At 43.5% G+C, this 22,222-nt stretch overlaps 2 protein-coding genes across 51 annotated transcripts in view; one reads left to right on the forward strand and one right to left on the reverse strand.

Moving 5' to 3' along the window:
• The first annotated feature begins 329 nt into the window (after nucleotides 1-329).
• On the forward strand, nucleotides 330-8,706 carry slc27a2 (solute carrier family 27 member 2). The gene is made up of 10 exons (XM_085778787.1): nucleotides 330-863; nucleotides 2,647-2,856; nucleotides 3,858-4,016; nucleotides 4,975-5,099; nucleotides 5,220-5,414; nucleotides 5,969-6,059; nucleotides 6,719-6,917; nucleotides 7,487-7,584; nucleotides 7,716-7,846; nucleotides 8,274-8,706. The coding sequence occupies exons 1-10, from the start codon at nucleotides 386-388 to the stop codon at nucleotides 8,448-8,450; spliced, it is 1,863 nt and encodes a 620-aa protein (XP_085634913.1). The 5' UTR covers nucleotides 330-385; the 3' UTR covers nucleotides 8,451-8,706.
• A 1,233-nt stretch (nucleotides 8,707-9,939) lies between these two features.
• The window catches only part of tjp1b (tight junction protein 1b), a 64,859-nt gene continuing 52,576 nt past the window's right edge, over nucleotides 9,940-22,222 (reverse strand). For 17 of the 50 annotated variants that reach the window (XM_085778793.1, XM_085778789.1, XM_085778794.1 and 14 more), the window contains 18 exons: nucleotides 22,016-22,166; nucleotides 21,268-21,376; nucleotides 20,959-21,178; nucleotides 20,544-20,728; nucleotides 20,360-20,455; nucleotides 20,165-20,247; nucleotides 19,845-20,055; nucleotides 19,639-19,739; nucleotides 19,173-19,523; nucleotides 18,616-18,846; nucleotides 16,691-17,548; nucleotides 16,247-16,338; nucleotides 15,631-15,846; nucleotides 15,367-15,503; nucleotides 14,527-15,007; nucleotides 14,156-14,373; nucleotides 13,481-13,624; nucleotides 9,940-11,728 (listed from right to left, as the gene is read on the reverse strand). In XM_085778793.1, the coding sequence (XP_085634919.1) occupies nucleotides 11,634-11,728; nucleotides 13,481-13,624; nucleotides 14,156-14,373; nucleotides 14,527-15,007; nucleotides 15,367-15,503; nucleotides 15,631-15,846; nucleotides 16,247-16,338; nucleotides 16,691-17,548; nucleotides 18,616-18,846; nucleotides 19,173-19,523; nucleotides 19,639-19,739; nucleotides 19,845-20,055; nucleotides 20,165-20,247; nucleotides 20,360-20,455; nucleotides 20,544-20,728; nucleotides 20,959-21,178; nucleotides 21,268-21,376; nucleotides 22,016-22,166 (3,979 nt within the window). In that variant the 3' untranslated portion in view covers nucleotides 9,940-11,633. Of the gene's footprint in view, nucleotides 11,729-13,480; nucleotides 13,625-14,155; nucleotides 14,374-14,526; nucleotides 15,008-15,361; nucleotides 15,504-15,630; nucleotides 15,847-16,246; nucleotides 16,339-16,690; nucleotides 17,549-18,615; nucleotides 18,847-19,172; nucleotides 19,524-19,638; nucleotides 19,740-19,844; nucleotides 20,056-20,164; nucleotides 20,248-20,359; nucleotides 20,456-20,543; nucleotides 20,729-20,958; nucleotides 21,179-21,267; nucleotides 21,377-22,015; nucleotides 22,167-22,222 lie in introns of all 50 variants that reach the window. The other 33 variants (XM_085778806.1, XM_085778805.1, XM_085778807.1 and 30 more) reach the window with 6 other exon arrangements.

The following is a 22,222-nucleotide window of genomic DNA, read 5'->3' on the forward strand; positions in this document are numbered from 1 at the left end:
GAGGAAATAGCTGTAATTATGTGTCAGTAAATGAGTCTGAAATGCAGAGCTGTTACTTTATTAAATATCTTTCCTCTAAACTAAATATCCCGCATAAAGAAATCATTTAATGAGCAGGTGAAAAACAGAGTGATCAGAGTGAATAACTTTTTTTTTGAATGAAGTGAATGTGTAAATCAATCCGTGGTGGACGTGAAAACAGCGGGTCTGGCAACCTCCAGACATTCCTGAACGGAGGCGGGGAGGGCCGCGGGTTTGAGCCCAGCTCCGCCCCGGGGGAAACACTGGGTGAACTTTGTCACAAATTTTCAGGAGCTGCTGCCACTGCCCTGCGCCTCATCCATCGCTCCCTGACAGATGCGTCCAGCTTAGCGCGCGCTGAAAGATGTACATCTGGATGACCACCGTGCTCGCGGGCCTGGCCATCCTGTCCCTGTCTTTCCTCAACACCTTTTTCCCGTACTTAGGCGCGGAGTGCGCCTACATCCTCAGGAGCATCAAACTCGGCGTCAGGCTCCTCAGATACAAGAAGATCAAATTCTACAGCATCGTGGACTGTTTCTTGGATGCGGTGAAGAGGCATCCCACCAAGACCTTCGTGCACTTTGAAGGTCGGGACTATTCCTATGGCGAAGTGGACAGACAGAGCAACAAGGTGGCCAGAGCCCTGCAGGCTGAAGCCCGGCTCAAGGAGGGGGACGCAGTCGCTCTGTTTCTTCCCAACGAGCCCACTTTCATATGGACCTGGCTCGGTTTGGCCAAGCTGGGCTGTCCGGCAGCTCTGCTCAACTTTAACATCAGGTCCAAGTCTCTGCTGCACTGTTTCTCCTGCTGCGGGGCCAAAGTGATCATCGCCTCCCCAGGTAGGACCCTCAGATGATGTCAGGGCCACAGCTCTGACCCTGTGGCCCCTCAACCATTGTCCCTCAATCATCTCATCAAGGCTGCTGAGTTCAAAGTCTGGCCTCCTGTTCAGCCTGTGCTGACTTACTATTTCTACCTCAGTTCATTTCACAGGATTTTTTTTTTTTTGCATAAACATTTGATAGTCTTGTATAACAACATGTTGCGCTTCCAAAAAGTTTCAGGCCTGTAACCACTTTACAAAGTGCAGTCTTTTAGGGGCCCCTCTTCACCTTTCACATGTCTGAAAAATCTGTGGTATGAGCAGTTGAAGCAGTTCCTCCCCCCTCAGACAGTTTACTCAAATCACTGCTCAAGGCACAAAAAGCAATAAATATCTCACAAAATATCTCATCACCCTTTGGAGAAACAGTTAAGTTAAAGATTAACCAGTCTTGGCTTATCAACTTCATCAAAGTGTGGAAAGGAGATAGTTAAAACAAAACACTAACATCATGTTTGTCATATGAGCCAGATTTTTACATTTTACATTGTTTTAATGATAGGAATGTGAAGAAATGAAGTTTCTCTCTCAACTTTATACTCAAACAATGTGACGTTGTCAGTATAATACATTGATCTGTGCCAGAGCTGTACACGCCAGATAATGATTACCTAGACATGCAATTATATAAACCATGACCTGAAGGATCCTCTTTTCTGGACCACCACTGTGAAAAACACTATTTGAGATTCAGAAACCAACCAGCCCATCTGCACTGTTGCTGCGTTGGTGTTCACACTTTATTAAACCAGCATCTAAACTGAGATTATTTAAGGTCTAAAACTAGATTTTCTATTCTGCTTCAGGATTGCATATTACCAAACAAATTGGCAGTTGTTCAACTTAACACAAAACTTTGAGAAATGCAGCAAAATGTTGAGAATCTTTTTTCTATTCCTGCCAAAAACTTGTTCACTCCTGGAGTTGTTTTATATGAAATCTTGCAAAGCTGTGATCATAACATGTCCAGTCCACATTTCATCATATATGGGGCCATAATTTGGAATATCTGAGCAACTACATCTCCAGATTCTGGGCTACATTACGTGCTGTTTAGAATCCAGGTTTAGTTGCCGCAAATTAAACTAGTATTGACACATAATTAAAACTAACCATCACTTGAGCATTTAACATTTTCTAATTTCAGATCAATTACTATTCATTAAAAACTTAAATCACTGCACGGTGGATGTTGATGTGTTATCTCCACTGGAGGTTACATTTAAAACATGTGCTTGAGTCTGAGAACTTAAGTTGTATCTAATTTCTCAAATATGTTCACCCGAGAACTGATGATAACTGATAACATCTTGTTATGAGGATTTTTATAGACACAATTAATCCAACTAGTTTGGTCAGTTCTGTCTGGTAGTCATACAGTGGCAGCATTTCACCTATCAGTCTCCTCTGTAAGCATTTCAGAAAGTAAAGTGTGATTTACTTTTTGTCCCGCTGCCCGCATGCTTTGAGTTGATGTGCTCTACAGTCCTGAAGATGAAGTTTATTGTGAGGAAACACTGGAGTTAGTTCCACTACATTCCCATTATAGCAGCAGAGTTTCACCATTGAGAAATGCATTTGAGCCGAGGGGCCTGCGCCATGTGTTCCTCTCCCAGTGGGATCTGAGGAAACATGATGCAAGCCATGCATGTGCTGCATGTGCAGCATTGCGCAACACAGTGCTCTGACCCAATGTATGGAGCTGAGTGGTTTTTTCCTTTTTCTTCTGTTATTTGCAGAGCTGCAGGACGCTGTGGAGGAGGTTTTACCGGCGCTGAGAGAACAGGGTATCAGTGTGTACCTCATGTCAGACAGCTGCAGCATCGAGGGCATCACTTCTCTGTCTGACAAGATTTCCCAGGCCTCAGATCAGCCTATGTCCCAGGACCTCAGGGCCAACGTGGGCATCAGAAGCACTGCTCTGTACATCTACACGTCAGGCACCACAGGTACACAAGGAAGCCTCTCTGACTGACAACAACAACAAAAAGTGAAAATCTACACTGACAGCCATGGAAATTATTTCTTTTTTTGGAACCTGTATTATTGACATCCACGTTTACTGTCTCCTCCCTACCTCACGGAAAACCTACTGCTCCAAACTAAAGCACTAACAATAGTCAAACACCTCCACAGGTTTCCTTTCGGAGATTTCAGTTCTGTGAATATACATGATTAAATCAGACTTTCAGATATTTTAGTCAGGACTTTTGTTGTAGGAAATAGATTAATACATTCAATATGTCTGAAAGAAACTCAATACACTCTTTTATTTAAGGTATTTATTGAACCAGAACATCAATCTTAACATTTTGGTCCCTATAGATCTTCTTCAGAGCCTATATATAGATTTTTTCTTTTGCATTTGTGTTATCTGAGTATCAGACAGGAAAAGCAGCGAGGAACAAACATGCAACAAATGTCCCTGAGCCACACAGCACAAACCAAGGTTAATGTTTATCCTGGTTTGATTAGCTGATCTGGTCAACTGGAGGTGTGACAACAAGCTGATAATATGTTAATGTTTACATTAACATATTATCACCTTAAGATGGGAATGGATGTGTTATCTTATAGATACTTATTCGGCAATACTTATGTTTTATAGAGTTTCTTCTTTCTGAAAACAGCTGCCTGTTGTGTCTAGAAACATTTCCACATGAGAGTGATTAGACTGACCCATAGCAGAAATGCTGTCAGCTGTAAAATCAAAACAATGAGCTGAGAGATAAGAGATAATTTCATCCATTGTTGCTGTAAAGATTGATCAATGTGGCTTTAAAGAAAACCTGCCTGTTACACTGTGAATGAGTGAACAGCAGAGGAGTTTAGTGGGTTGATGAGTATCTTTGTTTGTTGTAGAAACCTCAGGTTCCTGTCTCCTGACATGAACTGTATCTGTTGAGATTAGTTTTACCTGAAGTGAATTATTACTCTTTGACCTCGATAGGTTTACCCAAAGCAGCCGTTGTCACCCATGAGCGGGTGTGGGCTGCCTCCTTCATCCAGACGGTGTGTGGGGTCACAGCAGACGACATCTTCTACATCAATCTGCCTCTGTATCACAGCGCAGGCTTCCTCATCGGGATGACTGGAGCCATTGAGAGAGGTAAAGATCCTCTCAGTCCCAACAAGCATCAGAACAGAATCATTTACACGCCCAGAGTTGTGACCTGCATATTCACCACGCTATGCGATAATAACGTTATGTTACGAGATGGAGTTGTTTTTGAGGTAAATTCATGCAAAACCACTGATGCGCTTTCCTGTCAGGGGCAGTTTTTCGGCAAGCAGTCTCTGCATTTGCCTCAAAAACGACTTTAACGTTCCATTCCATTATTATCTCATAGCGTGGTGAATGTGCAGGTCACAACTTGTCCACGAGAGCGTTTTGGAGTTGTTGGATTGTATATTTGATGAGTTTGATGAGGGAAACCAAGAAATCCCATTAGCCTCCGTAGCGTAGCTCTGAGCAGCTCGCGGCTCTGCTCCACCGTTCTAAAAATAGCTTACAAGGTAACGAACCTACTGCTATGACTGTAAGGATTATGGCAATGGGCCAATTTGCCAAAATGTTGAACTATCCCTTTAAGTATGGTGCAGTGTAACTAAGCACTTTCCCAAATTAAATAATGCATTTTAAAAGGACATTATTTTATTTATTTTTTTACCACCAAAGGACAGGCTATAGTGGTGAGCTGCAAATTGCAAAGACTTGCAACTCTTACTTTCTGAGGAATTGAACCAAACACACTCCTAAAGAGCTAGTGCCTAAAACCTTGTCTTGAAGGCCTGGCAAGCCTCCAATACATACGCCTATCAGGTTTCACAGGTGTCACAATGCTGGATGAACTTTGACAGTTGTTTGGTCCCAGACTGTGCCACAAGAGCAATAAATAACAGCCTATGTGTGCATTGAAAACACAATCAAAGACAGAAAAGTAACACCAAAGTTGCTTTTATGAGGTCATTTAATTACTTTTTGACAGAATTAACTAGTAAATGTAACAAAATAACTTTTCAGTAACTGGTTGGCAGTAAGCTGTGTTTCTTCATGCCATTTGCAGGTATAACCATTGTTCTGAGGAGGAAGTTCTCTGCCTCTCAGTTCTGGGATGACTGCAGGAAGTATAATGTGACAGTGATGCAGTACATTGGTGAAACAATGCGTTATCTCTGCAACACGCCCAAGGTAAAAAGAATCCAGACACAACACAAACACTGTGGTTAATTACTCTAGTAGTCATCTTCTTCTAATAGTTGATGTTCGGGTGCATCTGTCACTAATCAGAGCTGATCTCACTGTCTGCAGAAAGACAACGAGAAGAACCACAAGGTGAAGATCGCCATCGGCAACGGGGTCCGGACAGACATTTGGACTGAGTTTCTGAATCGCTTCGGTGACATTGCGGTCAGAGAGCTCTACGCCGCCACCGAGGGAAACATCGGCTTCATAAACTACACATCCAAGATCGGTGCAGTGGGCCGAGTCAATTTTGTCCACAGGGTAGGTGGGGGAACATCTGGTGGTCTTAGTCACGGCAGCGGTGTGACTCCAGGGAGGATCAGTCTGTCGGTCCACCACGCTGAAGTGTTTTCAAAAATTACAGGATGGATTGACACATTTTCTACAGACATTTAAGGCCCCAAGAGGTTGAATCCCCCCAAAACCCTCCGATTTTTCCTCTAGTGCCCCCAGCAACAACTGGACTGATCAACATGACATTTGATTTGATACAATGTTACATGTTCCCCTCAGGATGAACTGACACTGTTGATCTCACTTCTTTTTGTCAAACACCATCAAGAGTTTTAACCTGTCCAGTAGCCTACGAGATTAATGAAACTACCAATCAATCAGCATCTTTAGCTTTATTGCTGTGTATTTATTAGCAAACTCTAGCATGCTAACACACAAAGCTAAAACAGCGAACATGGTAAACATCATACTATCCGTCAATGTTGCATCTTTTTTGAACATGCGAGCTCAATGTCTGTGGAGTCTTGTGAAAGCAGCAAAGTTGAACTTACAGAGTGTTTACTTTTATTTCTTCTTTGTAGCTTTTCTTCCCCTACACTTTCATAAAGTTTGACACTGAGAAGGAAGAACCTGTCAGAAACTCTGAGGGCCTGTGCATCCCAGCAGTCAAAGGTGAGTTAGTGTTCCTCACCAACACCTGTGGTTTCTTAGCTGTTTCTCTCACAAACACACAAAAAAGGTTGGCTCAAAATATAGATGTCATTGCCAAAGTAGGCTACACCCTTTAGTGCATAGCATCCACTGGAGTGGATAGAAGAAGACAACAAGAAAACATTATTTAAAAAATGCAAAAAAGTAATCCTTACATCTTATTTAGATGAAACATATCTTTGTTTCTGATTATTGAGGTTGTCCTTTTTAGCTTGTTTTAGTCTGTTTTAGCCCTGGAATGGATGTGGCACCACAAATTTCGTTGCACTTGTCTGTTGCAATGACAATAAAGGCTATTTGATTTGAAATATTTGATATTTGACATAGATTTTTCTGATTATCTGTCCTTATAAGGATTTAGCTGTTTTTCCTGACCAACAGCATCTCCTCCTCTGTCTGCCATTTTTGAATTTTGAATCTACTGAAGTAAAACTGACAACATGTTGATTGGCCTTATTAATAAGCAACACCAACTGGCTCCAGCTCCTGTGATGTAAAATGTGCTTTGTTTTTATTTGGTAAATGTAATTTATCATCTTTGGCTTCTGTTAAGCAAGGGATGTGATGACCATGTGTCTACGGAAACTGTGATGGACATTTTTCCTTTATCTTTTTGTCAGGTGAGACGGGACTTCTGGTGGGCAGGGTCACTCGGAGGTCTCCGTTTGTTGGGTACGCTGGTAACAAGGAGCAGACTGAGAAGAAGAGGCTCCGTGATGTGTTGAAGAAAGGCGACCTGTACTTCAACACGGGCGATTTGCTTCGGTTGGACCACGAGAACTTTGTGTACTTCCAGGATCGGGTTGGCGACACTTTCAGGTAAGTTGTGACTTTCGCTTGGATCTATCGGGCTTCTTGTTTTGTTCTGAAAGGCTGACGCCGTGAAGCAAAAGTCTCTCACCATCGGTTTAACATTTACTTTTGTCCAACATGTTTCTGTGTAAATGATGTCACAAATATGAATTGTTTATGTGGGTTTTACCAGTTTAAAACTTATTTTTCCAACACCGCCTGAATACAGAGTACTTTACGCTTTACAAAACAGAGGAATATGTAGATGAGCAGTGATTTATTGTGTTTGGATCAGATTTAGATGCTCAGAGTTGACTGTCTTAATTTTCAGGGGTGATGCATTATTGCAGCGTGAAACTAAGAAGTGGCAATTCATTTTGTTATTGTTTTCAGTGTAAGATACTAATACAATTGGAGCATTATTTTTTTTCTGGAAAGGTTTTAAATCTACATTGTAAGCTTATTTCTTAGCAGACACATTAACTATGTTACAGTTGGTCGGTCTTAGTTAAAAAGCAGTAGGGAAGTTAAGTTTTTTGTTTGATCTATGTGTAAGTCTCTGCATGTGTGTATAATGAAAAACTCTCTTGTCACAGGTGGAAAGGCGAAAACGTCGCCACGTCAGAGGTTGCAGATATTCTCACAATGGCTCAGTCCATTTTGGAGGCAAACGTCTATGGTGTTAAAGTTGAAGGTAACAACACTGTCATAAACGGTCCTGTAGCACTGTATCAAAGTATTATAGAAAGAAATAAACACAAATAATTAGTAGGCTTTCTATGCATTTTAATATGTTTGGTATGTGACTCCCAACACTCTGATAAGGTCACGAGGGGAGGATTGGTATGGCAGCTGTCACTTTGAAAGAGGGAGAAGATTTTGACTGTTTGGACGCCTACAAACAGGTCGTCAACTACCTCCCAGCTTATGCAAGACCTCGATTCATCAGGATTCAGGTAACAAGACATGTATTTTCCTTGCACTGAAGTGATATTTTTCCTCTATCCTCAGCATTATCTCTGCAATCAACAATTAAAGTACTTTTTCTTGTAAATTAAATATTGTGGGAATAAAGTATATAATCCATATTGTAGTAGGCCTATTAGAAATTGTGGGCGATTTCCTGGGTCAGTTCATGCCTTTCTTTTTCGTATACCAACATTATAGATTACATTATAGCCAATCAATCTAATCATAAGTCATTTGCTGGATAATATACTTCAATGTTAATGAAGAAAATAATATTTACAGTACTTATGTGTTTGTGAAACCCAGCCTGAGGCCTGGCTCGTATCGAAGCTGCGCAATAATGTCAGTATTGGTTGTTGCTGTTTGTCTAACTTCATGGGACTGAAACGTTTCCACGCTGTGTTTTTTTCACAGCCCTGCCTGGAGATGACGGGGACATTCAAGATGAAGAAAGTGAAGTTGGTGGAGGAGGGATTCAACCCAGCTCTCATCACAGACCCTTTATACTTCTTGGACATGGAGAAAAAGACTTACATTCCTCTGACTGACGAGATCCACAGAGCTATAGAGTCTAGAGAAATCAAACTCTAACACAACAGAGACTTGCTGTAGTTGTTGTTGAGGCAGCTGACCAAGTCTTAACAGCTCACTCATGGACTTTTTATTTTTTATTTTAACACAGTAAACTAATCTCAGGGGCAGACTGACTATGAAATGGCGCAACATGTGTGAAGAGATCATGTTTTTGTAATTAACACAGCTACTGTTCATCTCTACAGTTTTGTAAATGTACTTGATAACAGGTACGTCTCACTGCCACTGTTTAATAATTAAACTGATCATCTTTTCCTCTGACTCTCTCTTTATGATCAACCAGTATGTATTTTTCTTTTAGCTTTAAACATAAGAGAAAAAAAGTAGTACAGGTCAACAATTGCGCAGATTTACATTATCATTAACCTATGTATCACATACTGTGATTATCAGTGAACCTTTGCACTGATGTTTTGCACAGCCAGTCTTAGCTCTATCAGATCTTGTGTGTGCTAATGACTCACACTGTTACTTAAAAGCTTTGTCACATAACAACAGAGGAAACGTCTGGGACTGTGGGTTCATCTGCAACCTGCCAGTTTGCTCTTGTAATCACTATATACTGTATATTTTGGCTTTTCATGCCTTTATTAGATAGTACAGTTGAGAGAGACCGGAAATGGGGAGGCAGAGAGAGGGGGAATGACATGCAGGAAAGGGCCGCCCGATGCAGGATTCGAGCCGGGCCGCCTGCAGTGAGGACTTTAGCCTCTACACATGGAGCGTCTGCTCAACCTACTGCGCCACTTCTTGTAATCACTTATCTAGACGGAGCGTCTCTGTGACCAGTGGGGTCATGACCTTCTCAACCTTTGAGATGAAATAACACTCAGACTTTGTCACTAGCTTGATCATGTGACAAACATGTTGAAATCAAGGAAATGTTCTGGTTTCAGAAGAAAAAAGTAAAAAAACAAAAACAAAAATACATTTTTACTGTTGTCGGACACTGAACCTGAACTGAAACTTTCTCCCCTTCACTTAAAAGTGTAGTTAATTGTTAGTCCACTTGGATGTTTGAGTTTTACTGAAAAAGACGTGATTTTTGTCAATGAGAGAAGGAATAAATTAAATTTACAATGAGATTATTGAACTTTTTTTGTTGAAAAACTGTATCAGATACACTGTAATAAAAAAAAAAGGAAATGATATCTGATTCAGTGTCAGTGAACTAGAAAAGCTCAGATAAAAACAGCAGCAGAAAATACATTTTACACAAAACATGAGGATCTTGAACTGATAGTTGTTTTGTGCAGAGTAATCAGCTTGACGGCTCAGCTCACTGAAATGACACATTGACTGTGTGCACATTTGTTCAGGAAACAGCTCCGAGTGCTCAAAAAGCCTGAGTCAAGCAGTCCATAGTGTTAATGCAACCTCCAACTTCTGAACCCACACAGGACCCGTGCGGGTGTGTCGATATGTTAAACATCTGTTTGTGTTTGGAACAACATACACACACACACCACTCGAATCCACGGGGGAATTACTTTAAAAATGAATTTATTTATTAATACAGTGGTATACTTAGAAATGTGTCGCAAAGGAAAAAAAACAGTTGAACCGAAGACAAATCAAAATAAATAAAAGAATGTCAGCCACACGGGAGAATATACTAGTCTTGGGTTGAAGCAGTGTTATCATATCAAAAGAAAATAGTACTGATGTGCCATAATAAATTGTCTATTAGTACAAAAATACATTTCAGGGCACACAATACAGCATCCAGTATCACAAATAAAGGAAGGGACCACTCTTCACAGCAGACCCCCTCAAGTACATCTTTTAAAATCATTTAAACCAAGCACTTCTCTATTTTGTAAATAAGAATAAAAAGTTTTCTGACCGTTAAAAATGCCTTAAGTAATGTGTGTGTGTGTATATGTTGGTAGAAAAGTCGGACTTATTACTGCTTATGTCAGTTCCAAGGCTCAGGGGTATAACCAGAATACAAACATAACCAATGTAACCGCTTTGTCTTTTTTAACAAACTTTTTCTCTTTTATACAAAATAACAAAGATGTACAAAAGTTCATTTACAGAGAACCAAGGCCATATGCTAGCAGTATGTACAGCCACAATTTAAACATCTTCTAGCTTTTTGTATTTCCTCAGACTTCATATGCATAGCAGTAAAAGAAAGCATACCTTTTCATCAGCCTCAATTATTCTCGTGTGCTAAATCCAAGTTCACTGGTTATGAGAAAATGCAGAGACAACTTTTTCTTCCGTAGTGATCGCTATAACTGAAGGATCCGATGTTTTTAAAGTTTCACTGAAAAGTTAATATGCAGATAAGGCATCACTGCTTGCAGTGTACGATGGGATTTTCATGTGTTGAACTTAGTAGTAGCAGGCTTCTGGACCTGAGTCATAGCACATGCATAGATCTCTAGACAGCAGGAGTTTGTAAAATCAAGTCAGTATATTTATCTACGGTAAAACATTGCTACAAAACATCAGTTTTAAACAGAGAGCCCCGTCAGAACTAACGGGTGTCTGATACTAATACTTATCCTTCATTCTTCATAGTATTTTTTTTTTTAACTTTAAGATGCCTACGTCTTCCTTCGTGAGTCAAGCTCAGCATTTCTCAAGTCCTCAGAGATCCTTCATGAGTGAAACGCATGACCACAGAACTCACAAACAAAAGTTTTGCATATACCAACTTTGCTGTTTGTGAGTGTTTAGTGTTTTTTTTTTTCTTACAGTACGCAAAAATCCCATTGCAATATTAAACGAGTTTCCAAAATTCATCTTTGTCTCGCACTGCTCTGACCCTTTTACAAAATTAGCTAAAAATGTCAAAATGAGATTATTCAGTCTGTGCACTGGTCATGCATTCCAACTTCAGTCCCTTTGTTTAAATAACTTCTTTTTAATCTTTATTTTTTGCAAGCCTTGAAAGCACCGAAAAAATAAAATAAAATGAAAGAAAAGAACGAGAGTACAGCCTTGGAGATGCTGGACTCCTCCGACTCTCCTTGTGTATGTGTTTGTTTCTCTCTCTTCTTCTTCTTTTTTTTTTTTTTTCAAATTTTGGGCACAGTAAACAACGTGAGAGTATCAAGTTCATACTTCATCGAGCTTTGTGCGCCCCGCCACGGTGCAGGGAGCACGGATGGGGCAAGTGAGGTCCCCTGTTTATCACATTCAGTAACAGACCAGCTGTTGCCCTCTTCAGAAGTGGTCAATGAGCACAGATACACAGTTTGCACCCACCAGGTAGTTTGGGTCTCCAGGGAGAGATTTGTTCTGCCAGGTTTTGGGGTCACCTGCAGGAAACAGAGACATGATGTCAGCTGCTGGAGAAAGTCCCCTCATTTTAAAACACAGAAAAGAAAAACGAAGGAGAAGAAACTCAAAACAGAACTGATGTTTCTGTTCCTCAATCACAACACATGACACTGATGAATTGATTCCAGGATATGCGTCTTGATCCTGTTTCTCACCACAAGTTTATGAAATTAGTTCATGCTTAATGGATGACTAATTTAGTGAGTTAACAAGCAGTTATTCTATACATGTATTTATATTCCACCAAAGGAGCCTGAATCCAGATGCTGTTACAGGTGTAAATGTCAACATGCTGCTGCATGATCCCACATTCTCATGTGTTTTGTTGTCAACAGAAGTGAAGCACAGAAGAGGAAGACGTGTTAAAGCCGAGAAGGAGGAGGTGCTGGTGGACAAATCTGAGAATGACTGGATAAAATATATTAATGTTACACAAGAAAAGTCTGTTTACAGGTTGTGGGGAGTGTAGCTACATGTGTGAAATAATCTCCAACAGAACTGACAGTGGCTGAGTGGTGGGTCATGGGTAATGTAGCGTGATTTTAATCCGTCCTCGTCTCTTCTGAGTCTGATGGTGTTAAAGGAGAGCAAATCTAATTAGCTGGCTGCCTTGTCAATATAAAGGAGTAAAATGATAAATATAAACATAATCGGATACTGAATGCTGTGATTTCAGAGACGTTGATCAAATGCGGCCTATAGAACTTTTTCTATGTATCTTGATTCCAGCTCATGTGATGGTCTATAAATTAATGTAAGAAGTTAGTATTCATTTATCAATGACTGATTAGTAAGTCTGAATTACTAATCACACTGACAGGACTCAAGCTTTGACAGGAATTCCTGATTCATTCAGCCACATTTCATGGATAAAATCATTGTACGCCATGCAGTGGTAAAGCAGGTGTTTTGTTTAACTGTTACCTGATCACCTTATATATTGATTTAAAGGGATATTCAACATTTTGGCATATTCGCCTGGTGCCATAATCCCTATAGTTTTAGAAGTAGGTTCATTACCTTAAATTGTCAGTGCAAGCTGTTTTTAGATCGGCGGGGCAGAGACGTGAGCTCAAGGTAATGAACCTACTCCTAAAACTATAGGTATTATGGCAATAGGCGAATTTGCCAAAATATTGAAATTTCCCTTTAATACAGTAAAATCACAGACAAGGTACAGAAGACACACACAAACAGGTCATAGCTGAGCTTTGCTGAACCATTGATGAAGAAAACATGTCCCAAGAAACTGTCTCATATAGACTAAAGCAGTGTTCACTTGTCTCAGAGTGGACTGGCATGTTAAACATGTGGGACAATAAATATTAAAAGTCAAAAGATAATTTGTACTGTCTGTAAAATGTCAGAAAATAATCAAAAAATGACTAGCAAAAGATATTAAGTTTAATCTTAAAAAAACAAACAAAAAAACTTAGTGTCCTCCAAAAATGGCCCTGTCAATCAATCCTTTGTTGATGGCCTCCAAAATCCAAATCAGACTGATAATTTGAGAGACAGATGAGTTTTTTGTTTTGTTTTGTTCATTGTAACTGTTAAGCAGCATAATACAAAACAATGTCAAATTGAAGCAGCGCATGCAGGAAGGATTAGTGAGAGGGAGGGTCTAAGAAAAACAGGCGACTTGATTAAAATGATTGAGACACCAAGAAACGCTCCTCTCTAACCATCAAAGCCCACAGACCCCAAAGGACAGAGAGAGGACAGCGTACCCGACGAGGAGTCGGAGGATTTTAGAGCAAAAGACCAACCATCAGGGGTCATGGACGCACAGTGAGGTAAGCGCAGCTCCACCGGCTTCAGGAACTTGAGTCCATGAGGGCCACACATCACCAGCGGACTTAGCAGCGTTTCTCCTGCACAGACACACAACAAGATTTGAATTCCACAAATTAAACGTGCAAGAAATAACCAGCACACAGGATTATCTATTACCCAGTCAAGAGGCTAAGTGGAGTCGGCTGCCAGGCCTTCATGGTGAAGGAGAATTAACTGCTAACTGACCTGCCAGATTAATTAAATACGTACAATCCCTTGGCGCCAACTGTTAATTTAAAATACGCTGATGTGGATGTTGTGGTTCCTGTGTCGGAGCTAACAGCCGAGGCTACAGTGGGACTCGACTGTTTATTCTCCCATTCACACTACTCTTCATAAAGATATTGTTTATGGTGACTAATGATCTTTGCCATCAATGATCCATGCTAAAACTTTATCCTGGAGCCATTTGGGTAATAAAAAAATACATAGATGCAGTTAAATGCCTATTTTATTTCTAAAAGACAAAAACAAAAGATTTATTTGTAGTTCTACAAGAAAGTTTTACAGACTGTGAGACGTCTTGTTCCTTGACGTGAGGACACTCCGCATGGCGGGGCAGTACTGACCTTTCTCTTTGTCGAGGGGGGGCAGGATGCTGTTGTCCCGGCAGACCTTGAAGTAAATCTCCTGCTCCACGCTCTCGGGGATGGCGCCCTGGGGGATGATGATGCTGACGCCCGTCTCGATGGAGCTCAGGACCCCGCCGTTGGAGTTGAAGATGCCCCGGGCGGTGGCCACCACTGTGTGCCCTTCATCCTCGTCGTCATCCTCCAGCGCGCTGGGGCTGAGGGACAGAAGTTGGTGTCATCAGTCAAAGCAGGGTAGACAGAGAATAATGGGCAGCAGAGGATGTGACAGAAACCCCCTCCAGTACAAACAAGAACATTTCTGTCCGCCAGCGGCTGCTGCTGAACGCCAACATTTCCGGGCAGCTTACCTCACGGGGATGGCCTTGGGGATGGTGTTGATGTTATTGTGCTGGTATTTGGGCCTGTTGTCCATAGTGCGTGTGAAAGTGTCCAGGCCGCTGTCGTGATCCAGGGGCTGTGGTGACAGCTGAGGCTTCCCGCCGCCACCGCCGCCGCCGCTCACCACGCTGGGCTTACCGAGCAGCTCTGTCTTCACCTGTGTGTCGTTGGGCAGCAGGTTGTGGTTGAACTTGGGGCTCTCAAACTTGCGCTCAAAGGGCCGGGCTGAGCTGGTGTAAGGCTTGGGGACGTAGCGGTTATAGCTAGTTGGAGCGGGAGCGCCGAGGGTCTTTGGGGGTGCTGCATCAGTGCCGTTGACTGGGGATTTGTCAGGGAGACCCCTCGGTGGCAGGTAGCCACCCGGGGCGGGTTCGTCTCTGCTGGCAGGCCTGAGAGCTGCCAGCTCAGGTTTAGGATTGGGTGAGCTCAGCGGCTCAGGTATGGAGTTCACTGGAAACATGAAACAGTCACTTACTTATATGCAGCCTGTATTATGAAATATCAAACATTTCTCAATTGCAGCTTCTTAAATGCGTATTTATTGTTTTGTGACAGTGAATTGAGTATGTTTGGATCTGACATTTGGACATTAGCATCTTAAAGACTTCACCTGTGGGCTGTGTGATTGGTTGCCCATTATAAACCAACAGATGAATCAATCACTAGAAAAGCTATTGAGCAAATCAATGTGGAATAGAAAAATGCTGCTCTTTTTGCAGCCTGAAACATTATTAGTGACACTTAAATGTAACTCTTCACTGCTATTTTAAGCTATGCAAGGAAATTAAAAAGGCAGATAGAGAGCTTACCGTCACTGGGGCTGAGCTTGGGCAGTGTGTTTGGTGGGATGGCAGAGGCAGGGGGTCCATACTGAGAGGAGGGGCTAATTTGGGGGAGAGGCTCATATCTTTTCTCCACCGGACTCACCTTCTCTGCAGACTCGACTCTGTGGTAGGAAAACAAACGCTCCAGTGAATTAAAAAAAAAGAAAAGAAGTGTTTGATGCTCTGAGTAAAGAGCTGCAGGAATCTGGACGTCGGCCCACACTGCTGGCATGAGGCACGTTCTCGTACCTGTTGTACGGGTAGGACAGCTGAGACGGTTTGGGCAGATCATGGAAGCGGTTGATGCCAGGAGGAGGCTGGCCCATGGCTTTGCTGTCGAAGCTACGGCGATCAAAGTAGGACAGCTGCTTCCTGTAGTACTCCTCGTCCTCATCTGGGTCATAGTGGTTGGAACGCAGTACATCATCCAGGGGTTTAGTGTGGGGCTTCTGTGGCTCAGGAGCCCTGCAGAGGAAGTAAAGTAAACCAGCTGCAGAGACTTTACACTGTAGACTGACTTAAAGTCCACTCAACACTGTTTTGACAGAAGAAGACATCTCATCCTGATTATTATAGAGTCCAGACAGTGTCAAGTATCAGGACAGGATGATTGGTGATGACCTTCTCACAAAAGCAAGTCTGCTTGTCCTGCTAACATGCAAGACAAGCAGACTACACCTGGCTTTCACACCTTTGCCTCTGCACAGCACGCCTACATCTTCCTTGCTGCACACTGGTTTTACTCCACCAGATGGCGATCAAGCAACAAACAATGAATGAACTGCTACGCCTTTGCAGGGATCTTAAGACTTGTCCTTCACCCACCTTCTCTGCAGCCTGGGGCATTGTAATGAGGACTACATACCTATAGGTGGACTTCTCCTGCTCCAGGTTGCTGAGGGAATTGGCTTTGAGGACTGGGCCAGGTGCACTCACAGGTTTAGGAACATCTGCAGACTGAAAAGCAAAGACAGAGCTTCTCTTGAGCACTTCTTGTACCTGGAACCTCATTTTCCTTCACATAAATGGACAGCACACACAAGGACATCCAGCACTGTGGCTGACAAATACAAAACAAAAAATAATAATAATTTCCCCAAAACAAGGTTGCATTTTCAAGTCCTGCAGTTCTGCAGTTTTTGACTGATGGTGATTTTGTGTGCATTGCATAAATTAGAAAGCCCCACTCCACATTCAGCCTAATGTGACACACCTTTTACCAGGCAATGTATATATTTAGTAAGAGTAAGTCAGAGTATGGTCCTAATCAGTTTCCTCCAATTCATGTGTCAGGAAGTTGCGAACGTACCCTGAGTGCTGTGGACTCTCCTCCTTCTTTAGCCCTGTCCATAGAAACAGACCGTTTATTCTCAAACATCTTGACTCTGTTCAGCACTGACTGTGGTTTCATGGCCGGGTCCTCGTCCAGGTCTTCCCGGGGCGGAGGGGGGAGGGGTTTGGAGCCTGGAGTGATCGCTGGCTCACCTGGGGAGGGCAGCGTGTCGGCTTTGGGAGGGGGAATGGTGGGTTCGGAGTTAATCATAGGATCATGTATCCCTGCCTTGTAGCCCCGGTTCGGCGGGCCGGGCATATAGGTGGGCCTCAGGCCAGAGTCGCCGTAATACTGCTTTGGGGGCTCCGGTGACCGAGGTGAGTTAATGGGGAAGCTGTGAGTTTCTGTCTCGTAAGGAGAGCGGGCGTCGTAGCCTAACGGGGGCGGGGGAGGGGGTTCATCGTAACGAATGGGCCCGGGTTTACTGTGGCGTCTGCCGTCGTAGCCCACCGGAGAGGCCTCGTCGTAGCGCGGCTGAGGGGGGCTGTAGTCCCTCCCAGGTCCGTCCTCGTAGGGCGAGCGGGGGCTGTAGCCCAGGGGTTGCTGGTGGCCCGTCTGGTACCCTGCGGGCTGTGAGGACGAGGTCTGCTGGTCGTAGGGGGGCCACTGTTCGTTGTAATGAGGCACACGGTTGTCGTAGTGCAGGTGAGAGTCAGTGTTGTGAGGCTTTGGTTCTGTGTAGCCGCCTCCATCGTATCCGTAAGGCGGGTGGTCGTATTCGCGGTATGGCTGTTTGTCCTGGTACGTGGGCTGGTGACTGTAGCTCAACGACTGCTTCAGGCCATGGTTGATTCGCACCGGGTCCTCCATATTGTACAGATCTTTCTTGTACATCTGTGAAGAAACGGCATCAAATGAATACATCCGTCACATCATCGTTTTCAGCTTTTAACAAACCACCAATGTGAAGGACAGAAAGCTGTGAGGGAAAAATGCTTCCCCAACAATAATAACAACAAAAAATAAATTCCAAGCTGAGAAATTAAGTGAACTCTTGAGAAACTAAATATCATTAATCTGATTATTTTAACAAAACCCCACTGCTATATAATTAAACAAACACCAAAGTCAAAGTGCAATTACACAAGCAAACCTTATTCCATTATTCAAAAACAGACCTGAATGCCTGTTTGACAAGATGCCTTTCAAGAATGATGAAAATCCATATCAACACAGGTGGATTCAACACGTTAACATGTTTAATAAATTATGAACTAACCAGCAATTTGTACATTTCTGAAAGGCCTCATTTCAAACATATGATGTGTAGCCTGTAGACAGCAAGTCGAGTTACAGTACTTCCCATGGAAGAAGGTTGATTTGTCGGCGTCTGCTCAGGACAAACTACGTAACAGAAACCATAATGCAGTGTGCTGATGGAAGTTTGGTTTTCCATAGGGAGAATTGCTTGATGGAAATCATTACCAAGAGTACTGTCTGCAGGTTAGCTTTCATCATGCAACCAACATTCAGTTTGCATCTAATGCAACTTCAAACTACTGGCACTACAACAGACGACACATCTACTACTACGATGCCATTGTAAGTGCTGCTATTGTTCATCTACAGAAGAGAGTCAAAGCTGAAAGGAACCCAAAAAACATTAGGAGCCATGCAAAGGAAGTAAGAGGCAACAGTTAGGGCTGGTTGTGGATGTCTTCACCCTGGTCAAAGACTCGGATGCACCAGTCCTTCTGGTCTCCCAGCCCACTGTGGTGCATGTGGACTAGTCTGTCACACATTTTCTCTGGGAGCCAGAGGCACACAGTGGGCTCAGTGAGTCACACAGTGTGGGCATTTCATGCAGAGAGCGAGTGGAAAGCATGTGCGAGAAGACAGGCAGTTAAAACAGCAGGCTGGGGCCCAGGCCCGGTCCGAGTGGCTGGTCAAACAGCGGGTACCTTTGGTTCTGGACCAGACGGTCCAGACGGGTGGGGTTCGTGTGGTGGTGGTGGGGGCTGAATAAGCTCAGGGGCAGGGCTGGGGCTGCTAAGTGAGTCCGCCTGAGGAGCTGCGGCCGCAGCAGGCGGCTCCTCTAGGTGCATACCCTCTAGCTGTACAGGCTGCTCAACAGCAGGGGGCGCTACCACCGTCGGAGGCAAGGAGGGTATGGGCAGAGCAGCCTCATCTTGCTGTGAAGTATTGTTAAGAGACATTTATAACACAGCCTGCCACACAAAGGGCACACAAAGCACAGCTCACCCCAACACCAAGATCTTCATCCTGACACTGTATCAGTTTTACACCAGCCAGAGGAGGCGCTTACAGAAACCTGGTTAGATTAGATAACATACCAGTAGCTTCTAAAACATTTAGGTAACAAAGGACATTTAATCTAAACAACAGGACATGACACTGAACACAAAGGAGCTACTCCTCTGCTCTGCAGTCAAATACTCTCAGCCATACTTTCATTTCTGACAGGCTCGGCCTGCAGGCGGCTAGATATGAACTTTACCTGTTGCGGCGCAGCCATCTTGAACCCAGCGGGGTCTATGCGACTTGCTGGGTCGGGCTGCACAGGGTGCTGATATCCAGGGTAACCAGGGGTGTCCTGAATTACGGGCGGGTCTTCTCGCACAGGCTCCGAAGAGCGGGTGATGGCAGGCTCCGTGGGCAGACCCACTTCATCGTTCAAAGTCTCATCGAGCTCCTGGTCCGTGTACGCTCCGCCCTCTGTGTCCGTGTCCTCGTAGTCAGAAGTGTGGCGGCTGTCTGTGCTGTACATGGAGTATTCGCTGCCTGGTGCCGATAGGTAGGACAGACGATCGTCGTGGATATCCAAATCATCCTCTGTGGTACCATCCGCCTGAGCAGAGCAGAGAAACCGTCACCTCATGCATCACAAAGTCAGTCCAACAGGACTGGTATAATGTTGCTTCAGTGGAGTGAAACAGAAAAAGCACTTGGCCCGTTTCTCTCACCTTGCCCTCCGACACCCACACCAACTGGTTCTGCTGTTGCTGGATCGTTTCCTTCAGAGCTCCGTACCAGCCGTCGTTCATATTGTTCAAGTTGATGGTTGCTAAGGGAGAATATTTTGAATTACACTCACTTCAATGAGAATAAAAAATCTTAAGGGACATTATACATTTTAATTTGACGGTGTTTTAATACTACGCCCACTCACTGGTGAACAGGTGGTGATTATTCTTCCTCAGTTTGATGGCTCGCTCATAGAGCTTCCTGGCGCTCTTCCTGGACTCTGGACATAACCTGGTCCTCATGTTCTTCACACCCTGCTTATTATCGGGATTTAGGAAGACTACAATTGGGTACCACTGAGCATAGTTCAGCCTGTCCACAGCGTTTGGGGTGATGTCCAGCACAGCATGTTTGTCCTTCATGGGATAAAGACAAGAAAGATAAAGGATGATTAGGATACATCTGTGGTGAAATAAACCAAACATCATGGATGCACACTACAGGAAAAACAGGAGGTATACTGACTCTGTCAATGATCTGCTTGATGGTGTGAAGACGAATGATTCCTGAACTACGCTGGTCTGTTCCTGCATCTCTCGGTTCACTCTCTGGAAAAAAAAAAAGTGATTCAAGAGATTAATGAAGAAACAGTTCTGAGTAGAGGTTTGTTGCCATTATCTTCAACAATTTGGCAATATACTGTAGTGAACAGAAACATACTTGCAAGCTCGAAAAGATCTGGCTCCTCTCTGGATAGTTTTTCTCGAGCAACGTCAGCAATTGGCCCAAAAATTACAACTGGTCGCAGGAAACCAGCTGCAAAGAGAAATGAATATATTGAAACGGACTGAAAGTTTCCCGCTGACATACTGTACAGCTCGACCGACGTGATCAGACTCCTCACCCTCTCTAAGCACAACTCTTTCATACGCTGGGAACTTTGTCTGGACTGGCTGGGAGGAGAGGTCCTCTCTGCTCTTCCTCAGGTTCCTCTTGGAGCTGCGGAGACCACGGAACCTCCAGAAGTCGGCCCTGTCGCCGCCCGCCGTTTTGGGCAGAGTGTATTGCACGCTGGAGAGCTGCTCCGCTCTATTGACAAATGGCAGAAAGACAAGTTCTTAGTGTAACGCACGTTAATAGAAGTGTCATAAACTTGGCACAATAAACCTCAACACTGCCAATACCTAAGGATATTACGTGGCAATGATAATCATAACAAATGTTAATACTTGTCGTCTTGTGTTGTGACAAACATTTACATAGCAAGTCTCTCTTTGAGATTAATGGTAGCAGATGCATGTCTGTTAGGATGCGGTCACCTGTTTTTGTTGGGGATGATGCCCCTCTCCACCTCTTGGTGATTCTTGCCGATGCGAATGGCCAGCCAGGAGCCCAGCTTGCCGTTGTAGAGGGTGTCCACCACGCGGAACACCTCGCCCTTGTTAAAGCTTAACCCATAGGGAGATTCCTTCTCATACTCAAAGTGCGTACGAATGTAGAAGGAGTCGCCGACATCCGACTCCACGATACGTCGATACACTGGACGGGAAAGAGCAGCAAGTCAAAAACACTGATCGATGCCATCAATGCAGCTGTGTTTGCCTTCTCTCCTTACTCACTTCACTTACCATCTTTCTTCTTCTGGGCCAGAATGGTGACCTCTTCACCCTTAGGAAGGTCCAGGAGGAACAGCACCGCCTCCTCTCGGATTATGTTTGCAAAATCTACATTATTTACCTGGAATTTAGGGGAAACTACGGTTAATGTTTTCCATTTTTCCACAGAATAAATTCACTGTTATTGCAGGATTTTAATCTGAAGTCAAGGAGAAGACTGTCTGACAGAGAGTGTATATTGCTATTTAGGTAAAGGTTTACATAGCTCTTCCTGTTCTCAGCATTTCCCGGGTGACTGCAGGATTTTACTGCACTGCAAGAACTAAAGCCATTCGTCATTATACTTTGAGAAAAAAAGAGGAGGAGGTACAAACAGCGAGATATATGACTGTGAGGAAATGGGACAAACACAGCGAGAGGAAACAGTTTTTTTGTGTGTGCTCCCTCGGGGCCATTGCTAAGAAACCAGCCAGGAGGCACAGGAATTTTGGAGCAGCTAGTGTGTAAAACCAAGAACAGAATAAAAAAAGGGGAAAAGCTCGAGGATGCACACCTCATAAAACATGGCTGTTTTCATATATTATAATGTGCCCATTTGGCAAAACAAAGAAATAAAAAAAAGTTCCTTCGTACCACAGATTGACAGTTGCAGGTTTTTAAACACACAACTCCTGGTAAAACCTTTAACATCAACTTTTCAATTCAAATACAAGAGCTTTATTTCCGCTCTCAGCTCATACCCATGCTTTAAGTAACTCACCCTGAGAATTTGGTCGCCCTCCTCCAGGCCCTCCTTAGCAGCTGGGCTATCCTCCAGCACTCCGGCTACAAAGATGCCCACGTCATTCCCTCCAGCCAGACGCAGTCCCACGCTCTCCCCTTTCTTGAACTTCACCAGTTTCATGCTTGGCCTGAGAACGAGGACAAGCGTTAGGCTTCACTGGCACATGGCATCATTTGGTCGAAC

This window comes from Trachurus japonicus, chromosome 6, assembly GCF_045865225.1.
Source record: "Trachurus japonicus isolate A0001 chromosome 6, Traja_1.0".
NCBI classification, from domain to species: Eukaryota; Metazoa; Chordata; class Actinopteri; order Carangiformes; family Carangidae; genus Trachurus; species Trachurus japonicus.

Coding starts and splice junctions, on each gene's coding strand:
- slc27a2 (XM_085778787.1), top strand. CDS start 386: ATGTACATCTGGATGACCACCGTGCTCGCGGGCCTGGCCATCCTGTCC. Junction 864..2,646: donor AGTGATCATCGCCTCCCCAG/GTAGGACCCTCA, acceptor TGTTATTTGCAG/AGCTGCAGGACGCTGTGGAG. Junction 5,100..5,219: donor ATCTCTGCAACACGCCCAAG/GTAAAAAGAATC, acceptor CACTGTCTGCAG/AAAGACAACGAGAAGAACCA.